General features: G+C 39.0%; 2 protein-coding genes across 3 annotated transcripts; both read right to left on the bottom strand.

Annotated features, from left to right (window-relative positions):
* Positions 1–2529: 2529 nt before the first annotated feature.
* On the bottom strand, positions 2530–7998 carry tdgf1 (teratocarcinoma-derived growth factor 1). Its single transcript, XM_018694333.2, has 6 exons — positions 7624–7998; positions 7398–7453; positions 6444–6629; positions 5025–5139; positions 4491–4600; positions 2530–3525 (listed from the first exon to the last, which is right to left on the bottom strand). Exons 1-6 carry the CDS (start codon positions 7644–7646, stop codon positions 3419–3421), a joined length of 597 nt encoding a protein of 198 aa, XP_018549849.1. The 5' UTR covers positions 7647–7998; the 3' UTR covers positions 2530–3418.
* Positions 7999–11768: 3770 nt separating this feature from the next.
* On the bottom strand, positions 11769–23579 carry LOC108895491 (myb-like protein X). Of its 2 annotated transcripts, none has more exons than XM_018694334.2 (6): positions 23293–23579; positions 19735–19876; positions 18821–19241; positions 17613–17856; positions 17152–17407; positions 11769–16612 (listed from the first exon to the last, which is right to left on the bottom strand). In XM_018694334.2, the coding sequence occupies exon 6, from the start codon at positions 16567–16569 to the stop codon at positions 14830–14832; it is 1740 nt and encodes a 579-aa protein (XP_018549850.2). In that variant the 5' UTR covers positions 16570–16612; positions 17152–17407; positions 17613–17856; positions 18821–19241; positions 19735–19876; positions 23293–23579; the 3' UTR covers positions 11769–14829. The 2 variants fall into 2 exon arrangements, with proteins under 2 accessions (XP_018549850.2, XP_018549851.2); XM_018694335.2 differs by lacking the exon at positions 23293–23579 and adding an exon at positions 21505–21663.
* Positions 23580–24112: the final 533 nt, after the last annotated feature.

The following is a 24112-nucleotide window of genomic DNA, read 5'->3' as shown; positions in this document are numbered from 1 at the left end:
ACCGGGCTTATTTTTTATTATTTCAGTATAATATCAACATTAAAAGACTTTTTAGAAGTGTATGAACATTTATGCTGAATCCATAATGTTGAGATTTTTATCATTTCAGTTTTTTTATGTTGGGAGATTGGTAGGCATGGTTTGTGTTTTTGTTTTGTTTAGTCAATTTATAATCATACTTTTCCAGAATCTCTTCGTTGTGTTGGACAGTGTGTGTCCTTTGCCTCCGCGAGAAGACCTCTGGACCACTCTTAGATATTTTGGGAGATGACACCAAGCCTGAACAATTCCATTTATGCACGGCACGTATGAATAATTTTCTGAATAAGAGCAAACTTATGTCATTCTTAGAATTAGAATGATTATTCTTAGACACTCAAACAAAATTGTTCTTTGGCTTTATTTATATATATATCATCTGAAAGTTTGGTGTTTCGGTGTGTAGCCTGTCAAAGTAGAGCAGCCATTAGCAGCTGAACTGAAGGAAAGGCAGTTCAATACATGAACACAAGGGAGTAATTTCCACTGGGAATGGGAAGAGACATGTTCTCCTAGCTTTTTAAATTTCTATTATAATTTTATATATTATTATTATTCCTACTTTTGCCCATCACTTTATTTTTAGGTGCAGTATAGCACAGAGCTCTTTGTAGAACAGATGCAAATAAAATATTTTTTGAAAGTGTCAGTATGTAGAAAGGAAACCTTTAACTAAACAGATGTTTAATTAGCATTTGTTTGTTAAACTGCCTTTATAAGGAAATGCAGAAGAAATTACATCACAAGTACTTCATTTCTTTTTCGATGGCTTGATTTCTTTTCATTTCTTTTTCGATGGCTTTGTTGGACAGTGAGAACATCTGGGGTTTAAATTTTTAAGGTGACTAAAATGTAAGAGAAGGTGTGTCCTAACAAGTACAGTAATACAAAGTAACACAAGTGTGTGTGTGGTGTGTGTGTGGTGTGGTGTTAATGGCAGATACCTGCAGTGTGTTCTCTCTGATTGCTGCTATCAGCAAGTGGAAGTGTTGTTTGAGGAACAGAGATAAGAGGCCCACAGTTTACTCCTCATTATATTTGTCTCTTGACTCTCTCTCTTCCAGCTTATTTGTTTTATTCAACTCTGAAATTGAAATGTACTTTTCTGAACTGCATCAGATGGAGCTAGAGTTTGACAGTGTACAACCTGACAATGGGTTGTTTCCATGTCTGCTTTTTTCCTCTCTCTCTTTCTCTATCAGCATTGACAATAGCTGAGCACCGAAGCATGATGAGACTGAGAATATCGCTTTAGTCACAGGAAGACGTGGAAATGTAGGATAAAATCATTAAACACTCGTCCGTCATTCATGCTGTGGTTAATCCTTTTAAATCTGTTCCAATCTCCTGCTGCTCCTCCTCTGTGGAAACTCCTGAAGCTCCTTCGTCTCTACCTGCAGCTCTTTAAATCTCCTGCAATCCCTTTAACCTCTTCAGGGGATCGAAAAACAGAAAATTCAGGAACCAGCAGACGTGATGCTGAGCAGAGAGATTTAAAACTTGTCTCCATCAGCCGGCAAACAGAACAGCAGGAGCTGTTTCAAGATCTCCTTAAGGAAGTTATCTGACCAGTCAGAACACCCAAATTACACAAAATGTTAGTCTATGGATAATGATAACAAAGGAGAGATTACAGTCTGATTACTATGGGATGGAACTATGAAAACCCCCTCTGCTCTTTGACAAAAGCTCTGATATCCATCCACTTTTCCTCCTCTTTCTCTACTTCATTCTTTGTACTCCTCTTCAGTAGCATAGCTAATGCTTTGTTTTACCTTAACAGAAAAGTGAGGCTAACTGAATGCAGCTAGCTGGACAGACAGATCAGTGGGGGAAGGAGATATACTTAAATACTTGAGTAAAAGTTTGAGGTATGTTACTTGAATGCTGCATATGAATTTTATGAAACAAATTAACTTAGTTATTAGAATCAGATTCTTTTAAGTTAGTCCATTGTTGGAACTTGTCTGATCATCTGATCGGTTGTCCTGTTAGTTAGCGATGTCACCATGTTCTGGGACAGTATAAAGTTAGTATTCCTGATAGAAATGGAAAAACTACAAACATGAGATGAAAAGTTTTAATAAACCAGAATGACCCTTTAAGGATCATTTATTTTAACTCTATTTCATTATCGCAAATTTTATTCTTTTAAAACTGTGAGCTGCTGCAGCTGGCAGGCTAACAGACTGCAGAACAGCAGCTGAAGTGTTTGTTTAAGATAAGAGAGCAGCTGATAGTCAATCCAAAACTCTGCAGATAAGAGACACAGAAAAAACAACTCCCACTGAAAATACCTACAGATAACAGAGAGAGGGGGAGTTTGAAGGCTTGGAGGGTCTGTTAGAAAATCAAAAATTTTGTTTTTAATATTTCCTTGGGAAGTGTGGTGTATTTTCATATCGTTTCATATCTTGTTATACCAATATACCTTCCACAGACAAAATAGTTTAACTCAACTCTTGTGCAACACAATAACAAATCTTTGATAAACACATAATGAATACATGTTTATATTTAAAGGACAAAATGTGACATCAGCTCAGTGTGCAAACAGACAGAAGACGCCAAATTAAAAACAATAAAATCTGCATCTTCTTTTTACAAAGAAAAAAAATTCGGCTGATATTTAGTTACAGATCCTAAAAACAAAAAACATATTTTTCATAAAAATCTTATGTACAACCTCCTTCACACACATCGTGTTCTTCAAGACATCATAGACACAAAGACAACCTTCCACTGGAAGGAAAAGTTTTTAGAAATTATAAGAAACACAGAGTTTGGACAAGAAGCATTTCACTGCTGCGTTCACTGTTAAACTGCTTAGTTACTTCACAGGCTTTAAAAGACACTGAGCATAAAATCATGCATAAAGCTGAAATACTATGCTGTAGTCATTGCTATATATTTAAACAGGTACAGCTGAGTTGTTTGAAGACAGACCACTCTGAGTTTACTGAATTATTAAAAATGTTAAATGTTAACATTGATCCAACAGTTAAAGTATATTCATCCTTCAGTCTTCAAAAAGATTCACATTTTCACACATTATTCAGAAAAGGTTTTGGAGCCTAAAACAGGATTTAACACTGAATACCTTGGTTCTGTGCAGAAGACCTCTTGTCCCCATAAACCACAACACAGTCTGACTGCAGGGTTTTAAATACAGGGGAATACAGGATGACTAAAAGCAGTATAGGAGGAAGGAGGAAGGAGGAGGAAGGAACAACCTCTGATTTCCAGTTTTGCAACAATATTTTTGGGCAAACCCAAGCAGTGTCATTTAAAAGTTTATGAAAGTCAGATTTGGAAATCCAGCTTGAGAAATCTTGCAGTCCACAGCTCAGTGTTTCAGTGTTGTACTCCTGGTGTTTCATCAGAGGAAGTGCAGCAGAGAAAGAAGCAGCATCACATACAGGAAACAGCTGTTCTCAACTATCCTTACAGCTGATGAGCGATGCCAACGTACCTCCTCTGAGTCATCTGGAAAGCAGAGAAAGAGAAACAAAAACAATGAAGAACTGGATTCATAATTCAGTGTATTCTCCGATGAATTATTTATCACAACTCTGTCATTTTGTTTGCAACTTATGAGTGATATTTTGTTTAATGATACACTTTGTAATCATTATATAATATCTTGTATTTCTGCGTTTCCGTGCTTCATTTGTATATCATTATGTTCATTATGCATATGGTATTTCTGGTTTCTTAAAGTTACATATCTGTATTACGTATCTGTTCTTGTACTTCTTTTTGCTGCTTCTAATTTCCCTGTGAGGTATCAATAACATTTGTCTTTGTTGTATTTTAATTTTAATTTATTTTAAATTCTTTGACCAAAGATAAATCAATTTTAAAAAGTTACTTAAAAAAAAGAAACGATATCAAACTGGAGAATGTTATATCAGAATAAATATGATTGTCCAACAAAATCTAACCATAGACTTTTTTAAAATGAGTAACCCAGGGAAAAGAAAGCCTTCCAAGTATTTGCTGCTGCTTGTATGGCTTAATAAAACTAACGTCTTTCAATGTGTACTCACTGGAGAGTTGTGGTTATGGTTAGAAAAAACACCAGATAAGTGTGGTCAGAGGGCTGAAATAGAGAGACACGATGTGTCTTTATAAATTATTAGCTTAATGTGATAGTACTTTATATCATTGTTGTTTGTGCAGGAGGTAATGCCTTGAATTGCTAATGAATGGGTGTGGTTTGTGGTCGTTCAGAGCTGCATTCACACACAGTGGGAGTTAACTGTGAACACCTGGGTGGATGTTTTTATTTTAAGGCTGAAAAGTGTGAACGACACAGTTTTCAAACAGATGCCTGACTGCTGGCTGGTAACAGTCCATCCACACCTTGGTTGGAACTCCTAAGCTGGTGAATGGAAAAATACCAACCCCTGTGTGTAAAATGTGTGAGGCGTGTGCAAAATGTGTCTTACCACAGTCTTTATGGAAGATGTGGGGGAAGCAGTGCAGGATGCCATAACCACAGCGACAGTAGGAACATCCTTTCTGAACCCACTCACCGTGAGGAATCAGACCACAGCTCCTGCAGAGAGGTGGAGAAGATACAAATTATAAACCTGGAAAACCCAAAACTACTAGTTTGAAGGACTGCTAAATAAAAGTTTCCTCCTTGATCACACACAAGTTTACTTAACGATTTTTCTTACTTTAGTGGGAATAATATATTAAGCAGGGTTTCCATCATGTGTTATGTGATATCAGTTAGCTTAGCTTTTTTTTTGCATTTTCTTAAATTGGCAATTCATGTTAGTACTGTAACCATGGATACAGACAACAATCAGTAGGATTTCTCTTGCTACTGAAGAAAAGGCCTAAATAAGGTAATTATAAGATGTGTGTAAATTGCACTAAATTATACTTCTGCCGTAAACAGCTAATGTTCAACCTGAATGTATGTGTAGACCAATGAACCGCAAGTGTTGCTGTGTCATTTTCTTGCTCTTTACCTGATGCGTTGGTCGTACTCACAGCTCCTTCCGGTGAAGAACGGAGGACAGGCGCAGAAGCTACCAAGGATACATGTTCCTCCATTCTTACAGCAGCTTCGACTCTGTTCAGCACCTAGAAGAAAAACCAAAGAGAAACATCAGAGCTGCAACCAACAACACCTGAAAACGTCTGTCCACATTTATTTCCTTCAGCTACATCCGTGTACTGAGACAAATATTTGGAGCATAAAACAAACCTTTACTTTCACACAGTTAAAACTCCAGGCTGCAGTGTCAAACTCAGCTGAATTTTAAACCATTTTGCCTTTTGCATTGAAGGTTTCTACATTTTTTTGTTGAGTTCCATTTTATTGAATTGTATTTTTATTAACCTATTCTCCCTGTGTTTCTCTTCAGATATTGCCCATTTGTTCCTGATGTTTCATTTTTTATTCTTCATTTAATTTGTGTATATTTCAGCTTTGATGCCAGTTCTTATTTTTATAATCTATATGGGTTTTTAATGTGTTGGATCAGGTGAGCTTTGTAAGTCCCTGTGAGATCCGGTTGTGGTCCTCAGACCTCAGGTTGAGCCTCTCTCTCCCTGTATCTGTGAGACAAACCAGACTCTCCATCTGGCAGCACATTCCTGTCAGTCTCTGCTTCACATCAGCAGACAAACACCGAGAGTCAGAACAAACATCCGAAAATAACGTAAATACATTAAACTGACGACAGCCTGAAACATCCAGAGGACTCTTCGTCCATCTGTTTATCACAACATCTCATTTTAGGAGATTTTTGTTTGTTACGTTTGTTAAGTCAGAAAACTGGGGAACAAGTTTAATACTAAACCTTTAACAGTAAACATATGACAATTAAAAAATGTAAATTTGTTTTTCAAAACCATTTCCAATATATAATATAATATATATGTTGTAAAAAAAAATTGACATGAAAATTAATGTGTTAAATATTTATCATAAACAGTGAGTTCACGAGTCCACACAGCACACAGCTCTGAAAATTCAGCGAAAACGTTTGTTAACTTTTTTTTGTCATTTCCTCATTTAATTAAAAACAGCAGCATGTCTCAGGGCTGCTCTGCATGGGGGTCTATAAGTCGTCTCCGTCTTGAATTTATTCTGGTGGAAACTGTTTAAATTGGTTTTTCCCTCCTTGGCCCACACTTGAGTCTAACAAACACTAGTTTACTCAATTTAAGAAACCCACTCACATAAGACATAACAAGTTGATTGTTGTTGGAAATATTCTACAGCATTTGTAGATATCTTTGGGTCCCAGCTACAGACAGTGAACTGTGAGATAAGGCAGCGCTCTTGCTGTGTTTTGGGTGAAATGGCAAGTTGTTGCCTTCATTGGTTTCTTGGGCTCATCACCTCCATCTGTGCATACAGTGGTGAAGTGTGAACTTACTGCCTGTGAGGCCGATGAAGGGCAGGACTGCGCTGGCGTCGCGGTGTTTACGGTCCCCGCCGTTTGGTGAGTTCACCTGGGTAAACTGACCCAGGAAGTCCTTGGAAGGCTGCTGGGATTTCACCGCTGAAGAAGAAGAAGAAGGAGAAGAAGACTGGCCTCTGATGCACCCATCTCCCTCGCAACCTGAAAAATAAAATGATTGTCAGAAAATCTGAATTGTGTGATGACAAATGTAACAGGACATCCAGATAACAGCTGCATTAAGTCCATTTCTCCCCCCTCCTCCATCCCATCCCTCTTTTCCAGCCTCCTTTCTGTTCCAGGCTCTGTTGTTTAGCCTACAAATCACTACATACTTTAAATCACAGCTAACAGCTCTGTTGGTGAGTTTTAGAAACTGAAACAGATTTTTGTTCAGTATGAAAATCAGTCTTGAGTCGTGCAATTATTTTTGTGAGATAAAGCAGCACAGACTTCTGCACTATAACTGCATTCCCATGTGAATATACTGTTCACTGTGATGGATCACACAGTGAAACCAACACCAGAACAGAAATAAAGTGAAGTGAATAAAACACAGTCTTGCAATAAACATGAAAAGGTTTTAAAACCTTTAACCCTTTAATTTCAGTTTGTCGCTTGTTGTTTTCTGTACATGTCAATCAACTGACATTTACCACCAAAAAACATTATGATACAGTGCCCAGTGCAGACAGGTATCACAGTAGAAGTTTACATCGTATCAAACTGAAAACTGACCCGCAAGTTCAAACGACCCAGTAAATATACAGAACTACTCACAACTGGAATTAAAATCAGGATTTTTGGATTTATGTCGGAGAAATCTGAAACATTTATATGTTTTACATGAATTTATAATTAAACCTCACTCACTCATAGAAAAATAAACACACCAGAGTGATGTTTGTATGTGGAGTGTGATAAACTGACCTGAGGCCGGCAGAGCAGCACCACCGTGGAGACAGATCACTGCACAGAGAACACTCCTGCAAACATCCAAACAATTAAACGTTATCAACAAGTAAAACAAACAACAGACTATTCGTTTGTAAAAAAAAAAAAATAATAATAATAAAATAAATAAATCAACAGCTCCTGGTTGACGATTTAAGAATCATTTCTTTGTTTCACAGATGTATTTTGTCTTCAGACTCACCTGAGCAGCTGCGACAAACTCATTTTACCGAAGAGGAAAAAAAAAACTCACTTCTCCTCACAGAGGAAATTAAAAGGAAGGAATATTTCAAAAAAGAAGGTAAAACAGTCCGTGAACAAAATGAATTCTTCACTCCACCATCAGTTTTTTTTTTTTTTTAAACGAAAAGAGGCCTCGAGGTTAGAAAACCGCCACTTCTCTTCTGCTACAGGAGGATGTACATTCACAGAAAGCCGGTAGATCCACCTCGGTGTGAGCTCTGTGTTCAGCAGGGAGCCTCTGCTGTTTCTCCTCTCCAGGTGACTCTCACTCAAGGGGAGGGGCCCCGGAAACCCCGCCCACTCTCGGTCGCTCCGTGTTTCCGCCCGTCTCGAGAGTTTGGATGAAATCAACGATAAGGAAAATGACAATAAATGAAGTTACATGAGCTAAGAAGAATAGTGACAATCAATTTCTCAGGTTTCCAGTGGGCTTTTAAACGTTGTAGACAATTTTAACTTCGGAATAGTTATGGTTTTAATTTAGTGTGGTTTTACTGGCAGAAAAGTCTTTGTGAAGTATTCAGTACAAAGACAGAGTGAAATGAAATCTGTAAAAAGAAGAAGAGAGTAAATTTTCCTTCTTCTTCTTCTTCTCTCCCGTTTTCTTCACCACCCCCCACCACCCATCCCCCCTCTCTCTCTCACTGAGCCCCTCTCCTCATACACATGTATATTAACCTCCCTCACCCATCCAGGCCTACCTTCACATGTTAATGAACCTGCTGCTAAAAGAGAAATCCACCTCTAAAGGAACATGCTCCTCAGTTTTCATTGCAGACAAGAAGAAACCTTCTTTTCAAACTTCTCAGTGTTCATTCCATTTAATAGCTTTTAACAGCTAAATCTACAATTGGTAAAATGTTTCATTCCTTTGACATATAAAAAAAATACACAAGCAATAACCTGAAGCTTAGGTTGAAAAAAAAAAAATCAACCATCAGTTTTTATACTGGCAGAGCTAAACACTAAACACTGAGATTATGTGTTCAGTGTGTTTTTTCTGGGGCTGGGAGTTAGAAACCTGGTGTGTTTACAGTCTCCAGTTCAAATCTTGGTTGATGTTTTATGTTTTGATTACAGTATTTTAGATTCAGTATATTAGTAGTTTTACCAAGAAAATAAACACATACTCAACAGAGGATTCAGCACTTCTCCGTCAGAATTTTATTTCTGTCAGCAAGGACTTTGAAGCGACAAGTTTAATGTTGACAGATAAAACGGTTTATGATTATGTCACACGATTTGTCCTGGAAAAAAATAACAATTTTGGTTGTGTAGGATTTATAATCACTCCTTTCCTTGAGAGAATCACTGTTTTCTAGTAAAATATATTTGGACAGTTAATGATTAACTGAAGGTTTGAAAAGTAAAAACATCTGAGACTTTTAAACTGTGAAGAAAAGAGCATAGGCTGCCCCATAACCTCTTACAATATATACCATTACATTTTGTTCAGCTTATGCTAAAGAGATTTCTTCAGATTCCTCCTCTTTTCAAATCTTGTACAATGTGCAGTATTTCACACTGACACCATTATAAGGCCTGTCAAGTTTCTTTTAATTGATGGCAATAAGAAGCTTTGTAATGGCAGCAGGAAATTTTATTAATGAGGAGTTTTTTAATGAACAACAAAAAGGCCATAATCCATGAAGAGATTTCAAATGATTTACATGTCAGTAAATCATATGAAAGCCACTGCGTCATTAGACCTCTGTGTCCGTCTTTGCATTCAGTATTTAATGAAGCCGGATCATTACCAGATCTGGCAGTAGCCAGGAAACATGTTTTTATCCATCTTGGGGATATTTTTCTTCTGATTTATGAATTGGTATGAATTACTACTCCCAAAGTTTTGTGTTTGATGAGAGAGAAAGATGGCCAGCTGTGCGACACATGGAAGCACAAAAATAAACATTTCTCATTCAGTTTCTTCTTGGGTAATCTGTATCTTTAAAGTGTAGGTTTTTGGGTTAAAACCAGGACAGAACCCCTCCCTCCCCTCCCCAGCTCTCTTAATCTGTCTCTGCTTTAACCACACAGGGACTATCAGAGGTGGAAATGGGTATTTTGTAATCTGTGCAGCATCACAATGCAGTCTGGTCTCATGCTAATACACAGCAGGAGAGTCAGCAGCAGGAGGCAAAACCTGATCTGAACACAACAGGAAATCTGCAAGTGAAAGCTCACAGACTGCTCAGAGGGGGAGAGGAAGACACATTTATATGAAAGGTATCAGAGCTTTATCACTACAGGATGATGCAAAGAGTCTTTCTCCTGACTGGCGCTGGCAGTGGCAGATGAAATCTATATGATTTTACTGTTGTACTCAAAGTATTTTGCATTCATTCATCCATTATCTATACCACTTATCGGTTAGGCTGGAGCCTATCCCAGCTGACATTGGGAGAGAGGCGGGGTACAACCTGTACGGATCACCAGTCCATCACAGGGCCAACACATACAGACAAACAGCCATTCACACTCACATTCACAGCTACAGGTAATTTAGAGTCACCCATTAACCTAATGTGCATGTCTTTGCACTGTAGGAGGAAGCTGGAGTACCTGGACAGAACCCACGCAGACACAGGGAGAACATGCAAACTCCACACAGAAGAAGAGCCCCAGGCTCGAACCCGGAACCTTCTTGCTGTGAGAACCACTGTACCACCATGCCGCCCAATTATTTTACACACAAATGTAAATGCACTAAATCAAAACTCTTTCATGTCTTTCATAATCATTTCTATAAAAGCATTTCCCTCTACACCAAATCTTTAGAATACATGAACAGTCCCCAAGTTATAATGATTTCTGTTTCATTCAGCATGTCCTTATCTCTGTTGGGTACATTGTATTTCTTATGGATAAGAGACTTTAGGTTTCAGGGTTTTGAGGCTTTCTTTATTTATTAATTACTTTCTATTACTTTGATATTTTGTTCATGTTTGATGAAAATAAAGTTGTTACTAAAACTTAATAAAATAATACAGTAAATCATTTTAAATGATAAGCCTGGTTTAAATTACAATTTAAGAGTTACATCAGCTCTTTCATCACACACTGCCAGTCAATTTGTGTTTTAGTTGTTTAGTTGTTTAGTTGTGTTTTGTTTACTGTCATAAGAACATGAGCACACCAGAGCTCCACAAAGCTGCAGGCTGAGATGAGCCTCAGGGTCTCTGTGACACTTTGTCTCTCTCTGGTGGCTGATTTACAAAACACATAACTGGAGAAATTAAAAGGTCAGATGATTTTTTTTCAACCCGGATTTTATTTAATTGTTTCTTCCAAATACAATTCAGCATAAATAACTTTTAACTTTACAGCTTTAGTTAGTAGAACCCCACTATCACCTCTAAGTAAATTATTTAAAGAATTGTAAATTGTTGGTTCGTTAGTTACTTTGTGGCCCAAGTACCATCACTGAAACTGCCCCTGTGGATATCAATTGATGCAGAAAAGGTTCCAGTAAAGCTGCACAGGGAGGCCAGAAGAGATAATATCAGTATAGTCAGTAATGTCAATAAGCAGTAGTGGAATTTCTTTAACAGGATAAATATGGTGTTTGTATAAGTCCTGTATAGTGTGTACAAATATGTGAGATAACAACATCAGCACTGCAAAACCCACAAAATGCACCTTCTGTGAATGCTGCAGTTTGGTTCTATGACTATGATTGTGAAAGCTGCATACAGTTACTATGTTTAGCTGTTGTTCGTCAAGAAATAAAACTCCCACATAAAATGACACCAAAATTACTACAGTGTAACCACATACAATGCTCCACCATCCAGACAACAACATAATTTCCTAAACAATCATCTTTCTATTTGTTGAGTTGTTGTTGTCATGCGTCCCTGGGACAGGCATAGAGCAATGAGACCAGTGATGTGAATGTCTCAGATCTATATTCCACTTAAAGTAACTCTTTTGCTCTGTGCACTGCTGCACCTGCATGAACCAAAGCAGCAGTTGCACTTGTAGACACCCACAGTGTTGAACTATTTCCTCAAACTATCTTAAATCACTGTTAAAGATGTGTTGCTACTTGGTACCACGATGCTAAATACAATATAAGTCACATAAAAACAACACAGACTATTTTGTTTGACAAATGGTTTAGAACTTTAATAAAAGTTGCAGTAAAAATGCATATCATTATACAAACTGTTAAGACGGATTTCCACATTGTGCATCTACACTGCCATCCATTCTCTCACTTCCCACTTTCTACATATTTTGACACATTCCTTCTTTGGCATCATCTCACCTTACAATTGCTTCATATTCCCAAACTGTCACTACCTCATGTTAGCATTTGCTGTATTTGACCGTGAATACGCTTACTGTTTAGTTCATGTCAAAAGAAAAGAAAAAGAATAAAAATGATTTGCCAGCTAAATCGCTCAAAATGACAAGTCAAGTGATACTGGTTGGAATTTGAGGCAGAATATGTGTTTCTTTGCCACAGTCATTGGCTTTCTAGCAATGGAACATAGTTAGCAAACATTAGCATTTTGTGACAGAAGTTAGGGGAATCAGCTAAAATAGTATAAGAGACAGGGTGGACTTTGAGGTGTCCACATAGCAACAATAATGATGTTATTGTCTAATATCAGGACACCTCCTTGTGCGTTGTTATTGTATTTTATTCAACCTCTTACCCTGATATGTTCGGATAACCTGAATCATGAGATTGGGTTATATACATGGGAACATGAGTACAGCATTATATTAGGCATTCAAGCTGCTTGAACACAGCCTGGAAATTAACACATTTTCAATACTAGGTGTGATTTGACACCTTGGCTTCTGTATCAACACCAAAAGTGTGTTTTGTTTTGTGTGTGTGTGTTTTGTTTTTTTTAATTTCGTGAAACATTTCATTTTCTTCTTGACATTTTACTAAAGAAGCCAAACTTCTCACACGTCACAGGAAACCTATGATTTTCTCACAACCTCTGTTTTCATATATCATAACGTAGGGTCATAGGTTCATAGGATCTCAGAATGCAGCAACATCACAACACATCCAACGGTGCAATGCACATGAGCACTCAGACAATCATATAGGTTGAAAGTAGGCTGATAGTAGCTATCACTTTATGTGAACATAAAAAAATCAGTTATCACACCTGTCAAATCAGTTATTATCCCTTATTGCAAAGGAAAATCACCTTCTCAAAACTTCGGTAGATATTGAAATCAAATATTAAATCAAAGCTGAAGCAGGAAGAGAGTCTGTAATCTGTGGTAAATATTTACAAAAGGATTGATTAATAATTATACCATTAGCCTGCTTTTCCATCTCCAAATAAGTTTGACTAACCTGAGGATTTAGTTTCTGTCCTGTATGATCATGTTTCTTGTCCTGCTGGATGTATTTTTAGCTGTGTTGCTATGCTCCAAGATCCCAGCACCTTAAGTCAAATGCAGTATGCAAGAATTTCAAAAGCTCTGAGGAGCTGCTCAAACCACAATGATATTTTGAGTTAGACTGTTGTGACAGGCAGACTACAAATTACAAAAGTCTTGTAGTCTGCGCTAGCCCTTCCTTTGTTTTATTGCATTGCACTTAAGCAGGTTTCATATGCCTTCTGAATTGCTTGTTGAATGGTCATTTAGCTTTAGAAAACCCCTTCCCCCACAGCTTTCCAATGGCAGATCCGGGAGGGGTCTATATCACCAATCCAACATTCACGCCCACTTCATGCCATGATGACTGTGTACTGTGTGGTGTTGGACCAAGGACTGAAGGTGTCTCTCTAACTCTTTGTTCGTTTACTGACTCGTTCTGTTACTTTTCATGTGAACAACTGAGAACAACACTACAGATACATACACACTTTGTAACCAGTTCTTTTCTAGCATGAACCGACCCTGAGCCTACTTTGTTAGTACAATGTTATCATAATCAGTATGACTACTCATACAAAGCCCTAACAATTTGATTTGATCAAAGTATAAGCAAGATAAAGAGCAGATGAATATGACCAGTCAGTCAGTGCTTTGCTATGGACACATTCCAACACATTCAGTACCTCAGCATTGATACCTAGCCCCTCTAAAGCTGGGCTCAAGTTACAGGAGTTTTGAATTCCTAACCAATTTTGAAATCCCAGATGTTCTTCTCTCTAATCTAAAACACACAGACACTGCAAGATTTGAAAAATAATGTCACATTTCAGTGCATCACCTCACATGATATCACAGGAAGCAGATGTAAACAAAATGGAGACTACAGTGCAATTTGCTGTATTGTAAGTAATACAGTGGTCGAGGAGCAGCAGACACACAAGTTGTCTATTCTTCAATTAGGACTGGATGTGAGATTTTAATATCTGTCAACAAGAGTGTGTTAGCTGATGGAAGGGCTAGTATGACAATTGTCCACTGTTGCAAAGGAGAACTGTGCTGGTATAATGAAAATAAACAGGTGGCGCTCTTGTGAAAAAAGTGGTAACATGTTTCAACATAGAGGCAGGAAATGCAGTGACTGTTTGCAACAGCTGGTCATCGGGTGTATGTAGCTGGTGACTTGCGTGAGTACTGACATGATCTTTATTGTAATCGTCCAGATTTTAGCTGGATTCATTTTCATATCAAACATGTTTGATATTACTGGGGCTGCAAGCAGTTCTGGAGGTTTAAGACAATAATGTGTAAACCTCTTACATTGTCAGATACTCTTGGGCAAACATTGGTACCAACCACGGTCCTAGACCAGATTTACACAGTGGTTGTCAGGAGGGATGAAATGAGAATGTATCGGTCTAAAACTCCCATAGTCTGAGCCCAGCGTAACTTTCCTGGGTTTCTTCATTAAAATGTCAGTGCCTTATTTCACAACTTGTAATCTTCAGCCATCATAAAAGTTCAACCTTCTTCTTCTTCTTCTTCTTCTTCTTCTTCCTCTTCTTCTTCTTCTTCTTCTTCTTCTTCTTCTTCTTCTGCAGTCTTGGTCATCTTCCAGCTGAGAGTCCATTCACTCTTTGGCATACCGTCGTCTTCACGCTTCAGTCCCATGTATCTCTGACTCCGGTTCTCGGTGGAGAAACACATCACCTCATCCTCATCCGGCTTCTTCCAGCGGCAAATCCTCCACGACTCTTTCCAAGCGTACCACTCCTCTTCCTCCTCCTCATCCTCCTCCTCCTCATTTTCATCTCCTGCTCTGTGAGCTACTGCCACCATCCCATGACCGCCTCCAAGAGGAGAAGGAGGCATTCACTTTGTGGAACTGCAAATGGAGTGGGACGTCAGGTTTGCATTTGACTCGTTTACGCAACGTCTTCTCCTCCTTTGTGTCTTCTACTTTGTTTTCCTCCTCTTTCTCGTTCACTTTCTCACTGTCATCATCTTCCTCTGCGTCGACTGCATCATCATCATCATCGTCGTCAGTCTCCTCCTCCTCATCTTCATCCTCCTCTTCCTCCTCCTCCTCCTTGTTTTTGTGTAGTTCATCCTCTTTGTCCTTGATTTCTTCACCCTCCACCTCATCCACTTCTTCATCATGGTCTTCTCCATCATCTGCTTCTTTTTCCTGGTCTTTGTCCACTTCCTCCTCCTCCTTCTCCTCCACCTCCTCCTCCTCCTCCTCCTCCTCTTCTGTCTCTTTCTCTTCTTCATCAACATTATCCTCATCATCTTCCTTTTCATCCTCTTCATTTTTCACCATCTTGTCTGCTATGTCCTCCTTCGCATCTAGATATTCATCCTCCTCTTCCTTCTCTTTCTTTTCTTGTTCTTTGTCCAGTTCTTCATCTTCATTCTTCTCATCCATTTCTTCATCCTCCTCCTCCTCCTCCTCATCCTTTTCATCCTCTTCATTTTTCACCCTCTTGTCTTCTATGTCCTCCTTCGCATCTACAAATTCATCCTCTTCTTCCTCGTCTTTCTTTTCCTGTTCTTTGTCTAGTTCTTCATCTTCATCCTCCTCCTCCACTTCATCCGATTTTTTGTCCTCTTCCTCTTCGTTTGCAGCTTTTTCTTTTTCTCCATCTTCCTCACTCTCCTCTTCCTTTTCATTTACTAATTTTTCCTCCTCCTCGTGTTCTTCTTCATTCTCCTCCTCTTCTTTCTCTTCCTCCTTGGCTTCACTGTCCTCCTCCTCCTCCTCTTCTTCATCTTCATCATCCATCTTGCCACTTTCGTTTGCTTCTGTGCTCTCCTCCTCCTCTTCTTCCTCTTCATCCTTGTCCTCCTTGTCTGATGTTTTGTCCTCATCCTCTTCATCCTCCTCACCATCTTTCTTTATGCTTTGGTCCTCCTCTTCTCTGTGTACTTGTTTGTCCCTCTCCTCTTCAGGAACATCCTTCGCTTCTTCTACATCCTCCTCCTCCTCATCTCCAACTGTCCTCTCCTCCTCCCCTTGCACTTCTTTGACCTCATCCCTCTCGTTTTCTTCGTCTTCCTCCTCCTCTTCTTCCGTATCCTCATGTACTTGTTTGTCTCTCTCTGCCTCATCACCTTCTTCCTCCTCATCCTCTTCCTCCTTGTCCTCATGTACTTTTTCGTTCTTCTCCTCCTCATCAACTTCTTCATCCTCTTCTTCGTCCTCCTCGTCCTCTTCCTCCTCTACTCCTTCATCCCTTTCCTCCTTGTCTACTTCTTTGTACTCCTCATTTTCATTGACATCTTCCTCCTCCTCCTCCTCCTCTTCCTCCTCGTCTACTCCCTCATCCTCCTCCTCCTCCTCCTCCTCCTCCTCTTCCCCCTCCCCCGTCTTATCTATTCTCTCCTCCACTTCCTCCTCCTCTTCTTCCTCCAGTTCGTCCTCCTCTGGTTGGATCCATACTTTAGGAGTCCTCCAGGCCTCTGTCCACTCTGTGCTGTCTGTGATCTCATCGTCCAGCTGTGATATGAGGAGAAGGTTTGTGGTTTTACGTCTCCTAGTCATCATGTTGCTGTGTTGATGATGGGACTCCAGTGAAGCCTTGCGCCACCTATGGATATAGTTGTAGTTGGGCTTTTAGTTTGATCAGATAAAAATAAGTTTTAACAAAGCAATTAAAAAAAGCAAAGAATTTTTTTTGTTTGTTGTTGTCATCAGCAAATTCCATTAAAAGACCAAAACCAACAACATCCAATTAACAAGTACAGTGTGTGTCTAAACCTTGCCATAGAGCTCCATTGTTGTCCAAAACTATTAAAAACACACCAATAAGCCACAACGGATGACACATTCCTTTGTGACAATGAACACATAGTGTGATAAAAACTACAGTGTCCAGCTGCTTCAGGAAATTAATGAGCCCTTTTAAAAAATGAAACAATATTTCAGTAGTTATCAGCAAGTTTGGGGTTGAGTGCCACTGAAAGGGCAGGGAAAGTCAGAAAGTAATTAGAGGTGGACTAATATGTTGACATGTTGGTCTTTTCATGGGACTTGTTGACAGTAAGAAAAATAATCAGCCTCATTGTTATATTCTCCATTATCTTTTCAGTAACAAATACTCTTTGTGTGTAGGACTGGGCAACCCACCTGATCTGCTGCCTGTATCCCCAGCAGGAGCTCCAGTTCTTCTCACGTTCTTCATCTTCCTGCTAGAGGAGCTGCAGAGATCAGCCAGGAGTTGCTCCACCCGGGCATGAACACGTCATTTATCCTCAACACCACTGTGATGTCAGTGGTCAAAGAGGCTGCAGATAGCGTCTCATCATCCTCATCTGTGACGTCTTTTGGTTCAAGTTCTGTCCCCGGACAGTTTCCATGACTCCTCCCAGTCTGAAAGCTCATCCTGTTTGACAATCAAAACACACATTTTTAATAACATAAAAATGAGTGTCCTGGTTGGCTCAGCGGCCATGTAGCATCTGGCCTCTGACTTGACATGTAGCTTTTGTTGGTATTTCTAATTTTGCTTCTATATGGCAAATAAAATTGAAAGAGCAAAAAAAAAAAAAAAAAAAAAAGTAACATACTGTAATTACGCTGATCCCAACCTGCTCTGCTAGTTGCTGTAGTTCATCAAACTTGTCAGTGCGGTTCTGTTGGTAGTCGGGCCAGATACAATCCCAATTCTGCTTCTGCTGTCTGAAGACAAAGTTCATAATCTTCCACGTACCGGCCCAGACAGGAAGAGAGAATTCTTCTCTTTCCAGCTTCGCGAACTACTTTTCTTTCAAACAAAATCTCCCACTGGAATTGTTTCTCCTCAGAGAGCTCCAACTGGTCTGGAATCTTCACCTGGGAACAAGAACCATTAAGACAAAAGATGGTTTACAAAATTTTAATCGGTCACTTTGTACCGGTCTCATAGTTATCTGGTGAGGTCATGAATAATTTAGCATGAGACAGATGTTTATTGGTCGTGATGCTGTGTCTAGTACTGTTTTCACCTCTCTGTGCACATGTGTGTAATTAAGATGTGAAGGAAAACTATTCCAGCTCTAAGATGGAAAAATGAAAACCTGGGAGGAACCACCACATGGGTGCTTTTGTTTATATATCTGTCTGCCTGTGGACAGATTTTGTCTTCACGATAGCATCACAACCATGCAATTCATTAACAATTCAAAAGTCCCAATTCCATAATAGATGATACTTCCATCACTATTCATGTATGTATAGTATTGAATCACTTACACTGCCTGTTGTCAGTGGTGTTCTGATTAAATATGCTCAAGACATTATTGTCTAACTATGCAATTGCCTTATTAGAAAGAACATTGTTTCTGCAACTTTGGTGATTTTGAATTCAAGCAAAGGAAGGATTAAGTGAGCTTTTATGGTCTCCTACTTTAAGCTGAAAACAGGCCTGAGTGCTAACAATGTAAGTGTTACTTCATTTATATTAAAATGACATGCTGCTGAAATTCTTCCCAACAAGATCAGTCATTCAGTACAAGGCAAAATCCTCATGTACAATACCAAGCGTCAGCTGGAGTCATATAAAACACAGCAAAATTCCAAAATCTTGCTGCAGATAGTCATGCGTTTGGAATCAACTATCACAATGGCTGCAACGTTAGTGTGCCCACATTCTTTTGAACTGCACTTTAAGTCTTCTCTTCTGTTTCATCGAGCCAACTCTCATCTTACCTGACTCACACACTACAAATACTTGGGACTTTGCCCAAACTCTCTGAAAATTGGCTCTGGTTCTTAATATATTTAAAGTGAAATTATGAGTTTGTGACAGTCTCAATACCTGTTTCCAGGAGTGAGTCCATTCATCAGACGTCACTTCAGCCTCTAATCTGTACCTCTTTGGTTTGTACTTCCTGTTGTTAGTCAGCTCTATTGTTGTGAATCCCAGGAGTCTGGTTTTGAACTCTTTGGCCCTCAGGTAAAGGTACTTTGGAGGTTTCAGGCTCATCCAAGACTCTCTCCAACAAATCCGGAAGGCATCCACCTCTACTTTGCGTCTTGGCCTGAGAGGTTTGGGAGAAGCTGTCCTCTTGGGAGGAGGTGGAGGCGGAGTAGGCTCAGGTTTGTGTTTGGGAGGAGGAGGGACGATTTTGAATTTAATTTTTGGCTTTTTGTCTGCTTCATCTATGCCGCTGGTGACCCTCTTGAAGTCAGACATTTCTCCATTGAGGGACCAGTGATAATTCCACTTTGAGAAAAGTCTGCAGGTACAAACACACACAAAAAAACATTCATATATTGTTAGAATGAATGGACACAATCAAATGTAGCTCTGGCAAGTACATTAAATGCTGAAATGCATTGAAAGTGGTTTTAATGTGTTTCATCTCCAAAAATCATAGGTATTTGAACAGAGGAAGACCAGATGTTGATGAAGCTTAAAACTGCTCAAATTATGCTTATTTCCATTATTTCAATTGTCAGACCTGCTTCATAAAGCCATACCTCTAGAGTTATTTACCCAGTGGTTTTACTGCATTATATATGTACATTCTACTTTGTATAATACTACTTTTTCAACTTTACAGATATATGTTGCATTGCAAGAAAAAAATTGTGTGTAGCTCTAGTGAGTCCAGTTTTTGAGAAGATTGTGGCCACAGTGTATCAATACTTTCAAGGTCTGTGGTGTATGGTGAGATAACTTTGTATGTGTAAACAGTTGCCTTATAATAAAAACATTGTTTATCTTACACTTTGACGGAACTCTTTTCTCTCCATTCAGCCTCTTGTTTGCACTGGTCCGCAATGTTCTGAGCTCTCTTCTCCCATTGGTCTCTCAGCGGCCCGTTGCTGAATGACCTCTTCTCCTCTTTTTTGGACAACATCATGTTGCCTGAGAGACACACACAAGTAGGCAATAAACAAGCCACAAACATGTCACTCACAGCATTTCTCACTTGTAACTTAAATTTTGTTGTGGCTGTATGTGGTGTGTTCAAGTGCTGGTGAAGACTCTCCGGATATCAGATGTTTGATCGTCAGCATAGTTTTTACAAGCTTTGCTGTTAGAATTTCAAAACCAAACAAACAAACAAGATGCATTCATTGAATTTGTCATAATAATATGACTTTCAGAGCTTCCTCTCTCACATAAGATGCTATTTATCAGCAGACAATAAAATACTCATAGTCTAAACCTTCCACAGAAGCTATGGGAGTATATCAACTACAAAATCTTGGAGAAAGCACAGACCAGATTTTGAGTGCTGTACATTTGTAAGAGCAAAATATGATTTGTGTGAAGGATGACAGAATCATGAGTGTGAGCATGCAACAGGAATTGTATAGATGTCATGATTCATCTCTGAGCTCTCTCATTCCCTCCCCTGGACTTAAATCCCTACAGTAATTATTCCTGTCTCTGTCCTGTACATTACCACTCTCCATCTGCCCACCAGATGTCCTCAGAATTTCTTCACTATCCCAGTCACCTGACTGCCAGATCCACCCATCTCCTATTCCTCATCTAAGCTTCCCTGCCCACTCACACACCTGGTCCCAGTTTCACCCCAGCCAGTATTTCAACCAGGCATTGCCACCAGCTTCTTCTCAATGAGCAACAGGCACTCTGCATCCCAGAGCGCTAACTCAAACTGAGAGCAGAGCATCACCTGTTCAATTTGATGAGAAGTGAAGGACCATCCTGTTAATTCGTTCCTTCTACTTTCTCGTTAGTCAAATTAATTTAAAAGTAGTTACTAGCTATATATGACAGTGGCTGCTAACTTCTGTTTCTGAACCAGATGTGGGGTTTTCTTATTTTGTATTGTTCATTTTTTACATTTTATCAGAGCACATTATTAGAACTATTATAAGAAAAACGTTTATGAATGAGGCTCATTGTCATTTCTGAGCAGAAATGTAGATGTAGTCAGTAATCTGAACAGATTATGATTATGATTATGATTATTACATTCAGAATGACATCATTTTCAGAATAAGTATGGAGCACATTCAACAAAAACGGTTGACAAATGACCTCTTGACAAATCCATGCCTGTATATTCTCAAATGTTAACTTACAGAATGAGTAGGGCTCAAAATTTGGTGTGTGATTGCTCAAATTTTTTGTTGTCAACATGCTTCCATAATGTAGTCGCAACAACAGTGGTTTCATTTCATTTTACCACAATATAAGAAGTGCGTTAGAGATGTCAGCCATCTCACAGTGAACATTAGCTCGGGACATACAGTATGTGATACGCTCCTTTCTGACCTTTCAGTCTTGTGTCTGCTCTCAGGTTTTGACAATAATCTACACATTCATCTGTACATTCAGACTTTGGTTAGCACTACAACACTGACCATATCTGAAAAAAAGAACTAAACTAAATAGGCGGACAAAATACTGACTTTCTGATTCCTTATCTCAGTCCGTATGTATAAATAAATGACCAACACATATGAAATATTAAACAAACAAACAGAATGTACAAGCTTCACTATTTATACAGTACATACCTACAATACAAGACAAACAGATGAATATATTAGTCCAGTTTTGGTCCACTTTTCAGTGTAGTGTCTTGTTGAAGACCGACTCACCAAACTGTGACACAAGACGACCAGGCGTCACTCTATAATTAAACACTGCTCAGCAACATGCTTCAGGGAGCAACAACAACAACAAGAAAACCACTGAGTGTGTGGTCTCACTTCACGATTCAATGATCGGTAAAGGGTAAATGGTTAACTGGCTGAAATATACTTAAAAGACCTGTATTGTTCTTTAAATTACTAATATCACAAGCCATAGTGTAAAAAAAGTCAGAGGTCACAGACTTTAACTCCTGTCTGTTAGATGATGGACTCTGGGACTTGTGCATGTGTTGACTTATGAGGCTGACTTATCCAAATGACGATAACTTAAAATTAGAAGATTAGCTCAGGCCTCATCCACCACCTCATCATATCAGGGTATTAGAGAAATCCCCAATGAAAGCATCTGAGAGTCAAATAACAGTGCCTCCAACATCTGAAGTCTTTCTTAGGACTATGAATACAAAACTATGTCTAAAACTATGTCTGCTAGAAATTACATCTATATACAACTTGAGAGAGAGCAGCCCAGTGGTGCAGTGGTTAGCACTGTCACCTCACAGCAAGAAGGGTCCGGGTTTGAATCCCGGTTCCCCAGGGGCTTCTCTGTGTGGAGTTTGTATGTTCTCCTTGTGCCTGTGTGGGTTCTCTCCAGGTACTCCAGCTTCCTCCCACAGTCTAAAGACATGCAGGTTAACTGGTGACTCTCCGCGACCCATATGGATAAACGGTGTAGATAATGGATGGGTGGACAATTAGAAAGAGCAAAATACACATTGATACTGACTTTTCTGTCAACATAATGAGGAAAGGTTGCTAAATTACCGTGCATTTGGCCAGTCACAAATATGTTGATATTGAATGTATTTGTTAGATGTTCACTTTTTTCTACCAAAGTAACTGATCAATACCTCACTTGCAATGACCACAACAGTACAAGTTTTTTTATGGTTAGGCACTAATAGCATAACGTAAAGAGTTAGAAAAGGATCGTGGTCTGATTTAATACAGAAAAAGTTCACATAATGTGAATTTGTGTGTAACCAAAACCATGATTGTTTCCTAATCTTAAATTCTTATCTGAATGGGAACCCTGGATTTTGGTGCCACAGTCCTGCCATCAAAACCACCACCTGATGTCTCTGGTGCATTCATGCATAAATAGTGCCTTGTGCAATCAATCACCCTTTCAATTACCCTTTCACAGATGTTGCCAAGCTATCCAGGCCATACTTCCTTTTTGTTTAACCACATTGCTATATATTGCTACCAGACTCCATTGACAAATATATATATATATATATATATATATATATATTATTATATTTTTTTATATATATATATATAAATATTATATTATATTTTGTCAATGGAAAAAAGAGAAAACACAGATAAATAAAGCCAAGGTTCAAAAAATACTAGCGTTATCCTTTTGCAGTGTCTCGGGCTACCTTCAGCAGTCACATGACCCTCGCTTTGAACACTGTAGTAGTTTAGAATGGTCCAGAGTGTTTAGCCTAGCTCTAGCTTAGCACATAGGCTTCTAACCAAGTTCTTTCAAAAGTGAAAAAAAAAACCTCCTTCCAACAACCTCAGAGCTGTTGTTTTAAAATATAAAATATTTGGTTCAAACTAAAACTGTGAAACTAAAAAATCTTTAAATTTACAAACTCAGGTGCAATAAAATCAGAGAGATCAGTCCTGACTTACCTGATCTTTCTGTCTCTCTCTGTCTCTGTCTCTGTCTGTTTACATCCCCCGTTGTGTCCAATAACAGTATATGTTAAGGTGATCTACAGTCTGTGTCCACTGTCCTGTCTGTGTTTACCCCCTGGCCCTGTCTGTCTCTAATCTTTACAGTAGTTATGGGTACCTGTCTCTCTGTCTGTCTCTCTCTGCTTGTGTCTGTCTACATTTAGTTTCTGTAGTTCACTTTTACAGCTTACACTCAGTCTGTCCTGTATATCTGCTCTGTAGGTGAGACGGTTTCCCACTGGGCTATTTTTACATTATACGTTAACAGATCCAGAGCTGCAATGCTAAATTTAGTGTCGGGGTGAGGCGATGCCAAACACGAGGAGAGCAGCCAACAGCATGGTAATTTCAAGAAGTGACATGAAATGAATGAAAATACTCAAGTGAAATGAATCTTTATTCAACAGGTGCAACAACAAAAACAAACAGAATAACTGTAACCAAGTTTGAGCCAATCAGAAACCAGTGCTGTGAGCTAACCAGACTCATTCTGCATGGTAATACACAGCAGTGACATACATTACTGTGACCAAATGCTGCTCCACCCCCAAACAACACTCTCACTGCCTGACAGCCAGCCAATCAGAGCGGAGAATGTAAAGCATTCTCAGTACAGAACTACAGGCATCCATGGTCCCTACAGTAAAAGTCACAGTGACTGTCTCAGCCTCAGGCATTCAGGAACTGTATTGAGTTGTAGGTCATATTGGAAGCACTCAGTCCCCAATACATGCACTTGAAACAAAGAGAATAGGAGTTGAAGCGTCCTGGTTAG

Source organism: Lates calcarifer, linkage group LG9 (genome assembly GCF_001640805.2).
Source record: "Lates calcarifer isolate ASB-BC8 linkage group LG9, TLL_Latcal_v3, whole genome shotgun sequence".
In the NCBI taxonomy this organism is placed as follows: domain Eukaryota; kingdom Metazoa; phylum Chordata; class Actinopteri; family Centropomidae; genus Lates; species Lates calcarifer.
The sequence above is the reverse complement of the archived record's forward strand: the minus strand, read 5'-3'. Positions and strand labels throughout refer to the sequence as shown.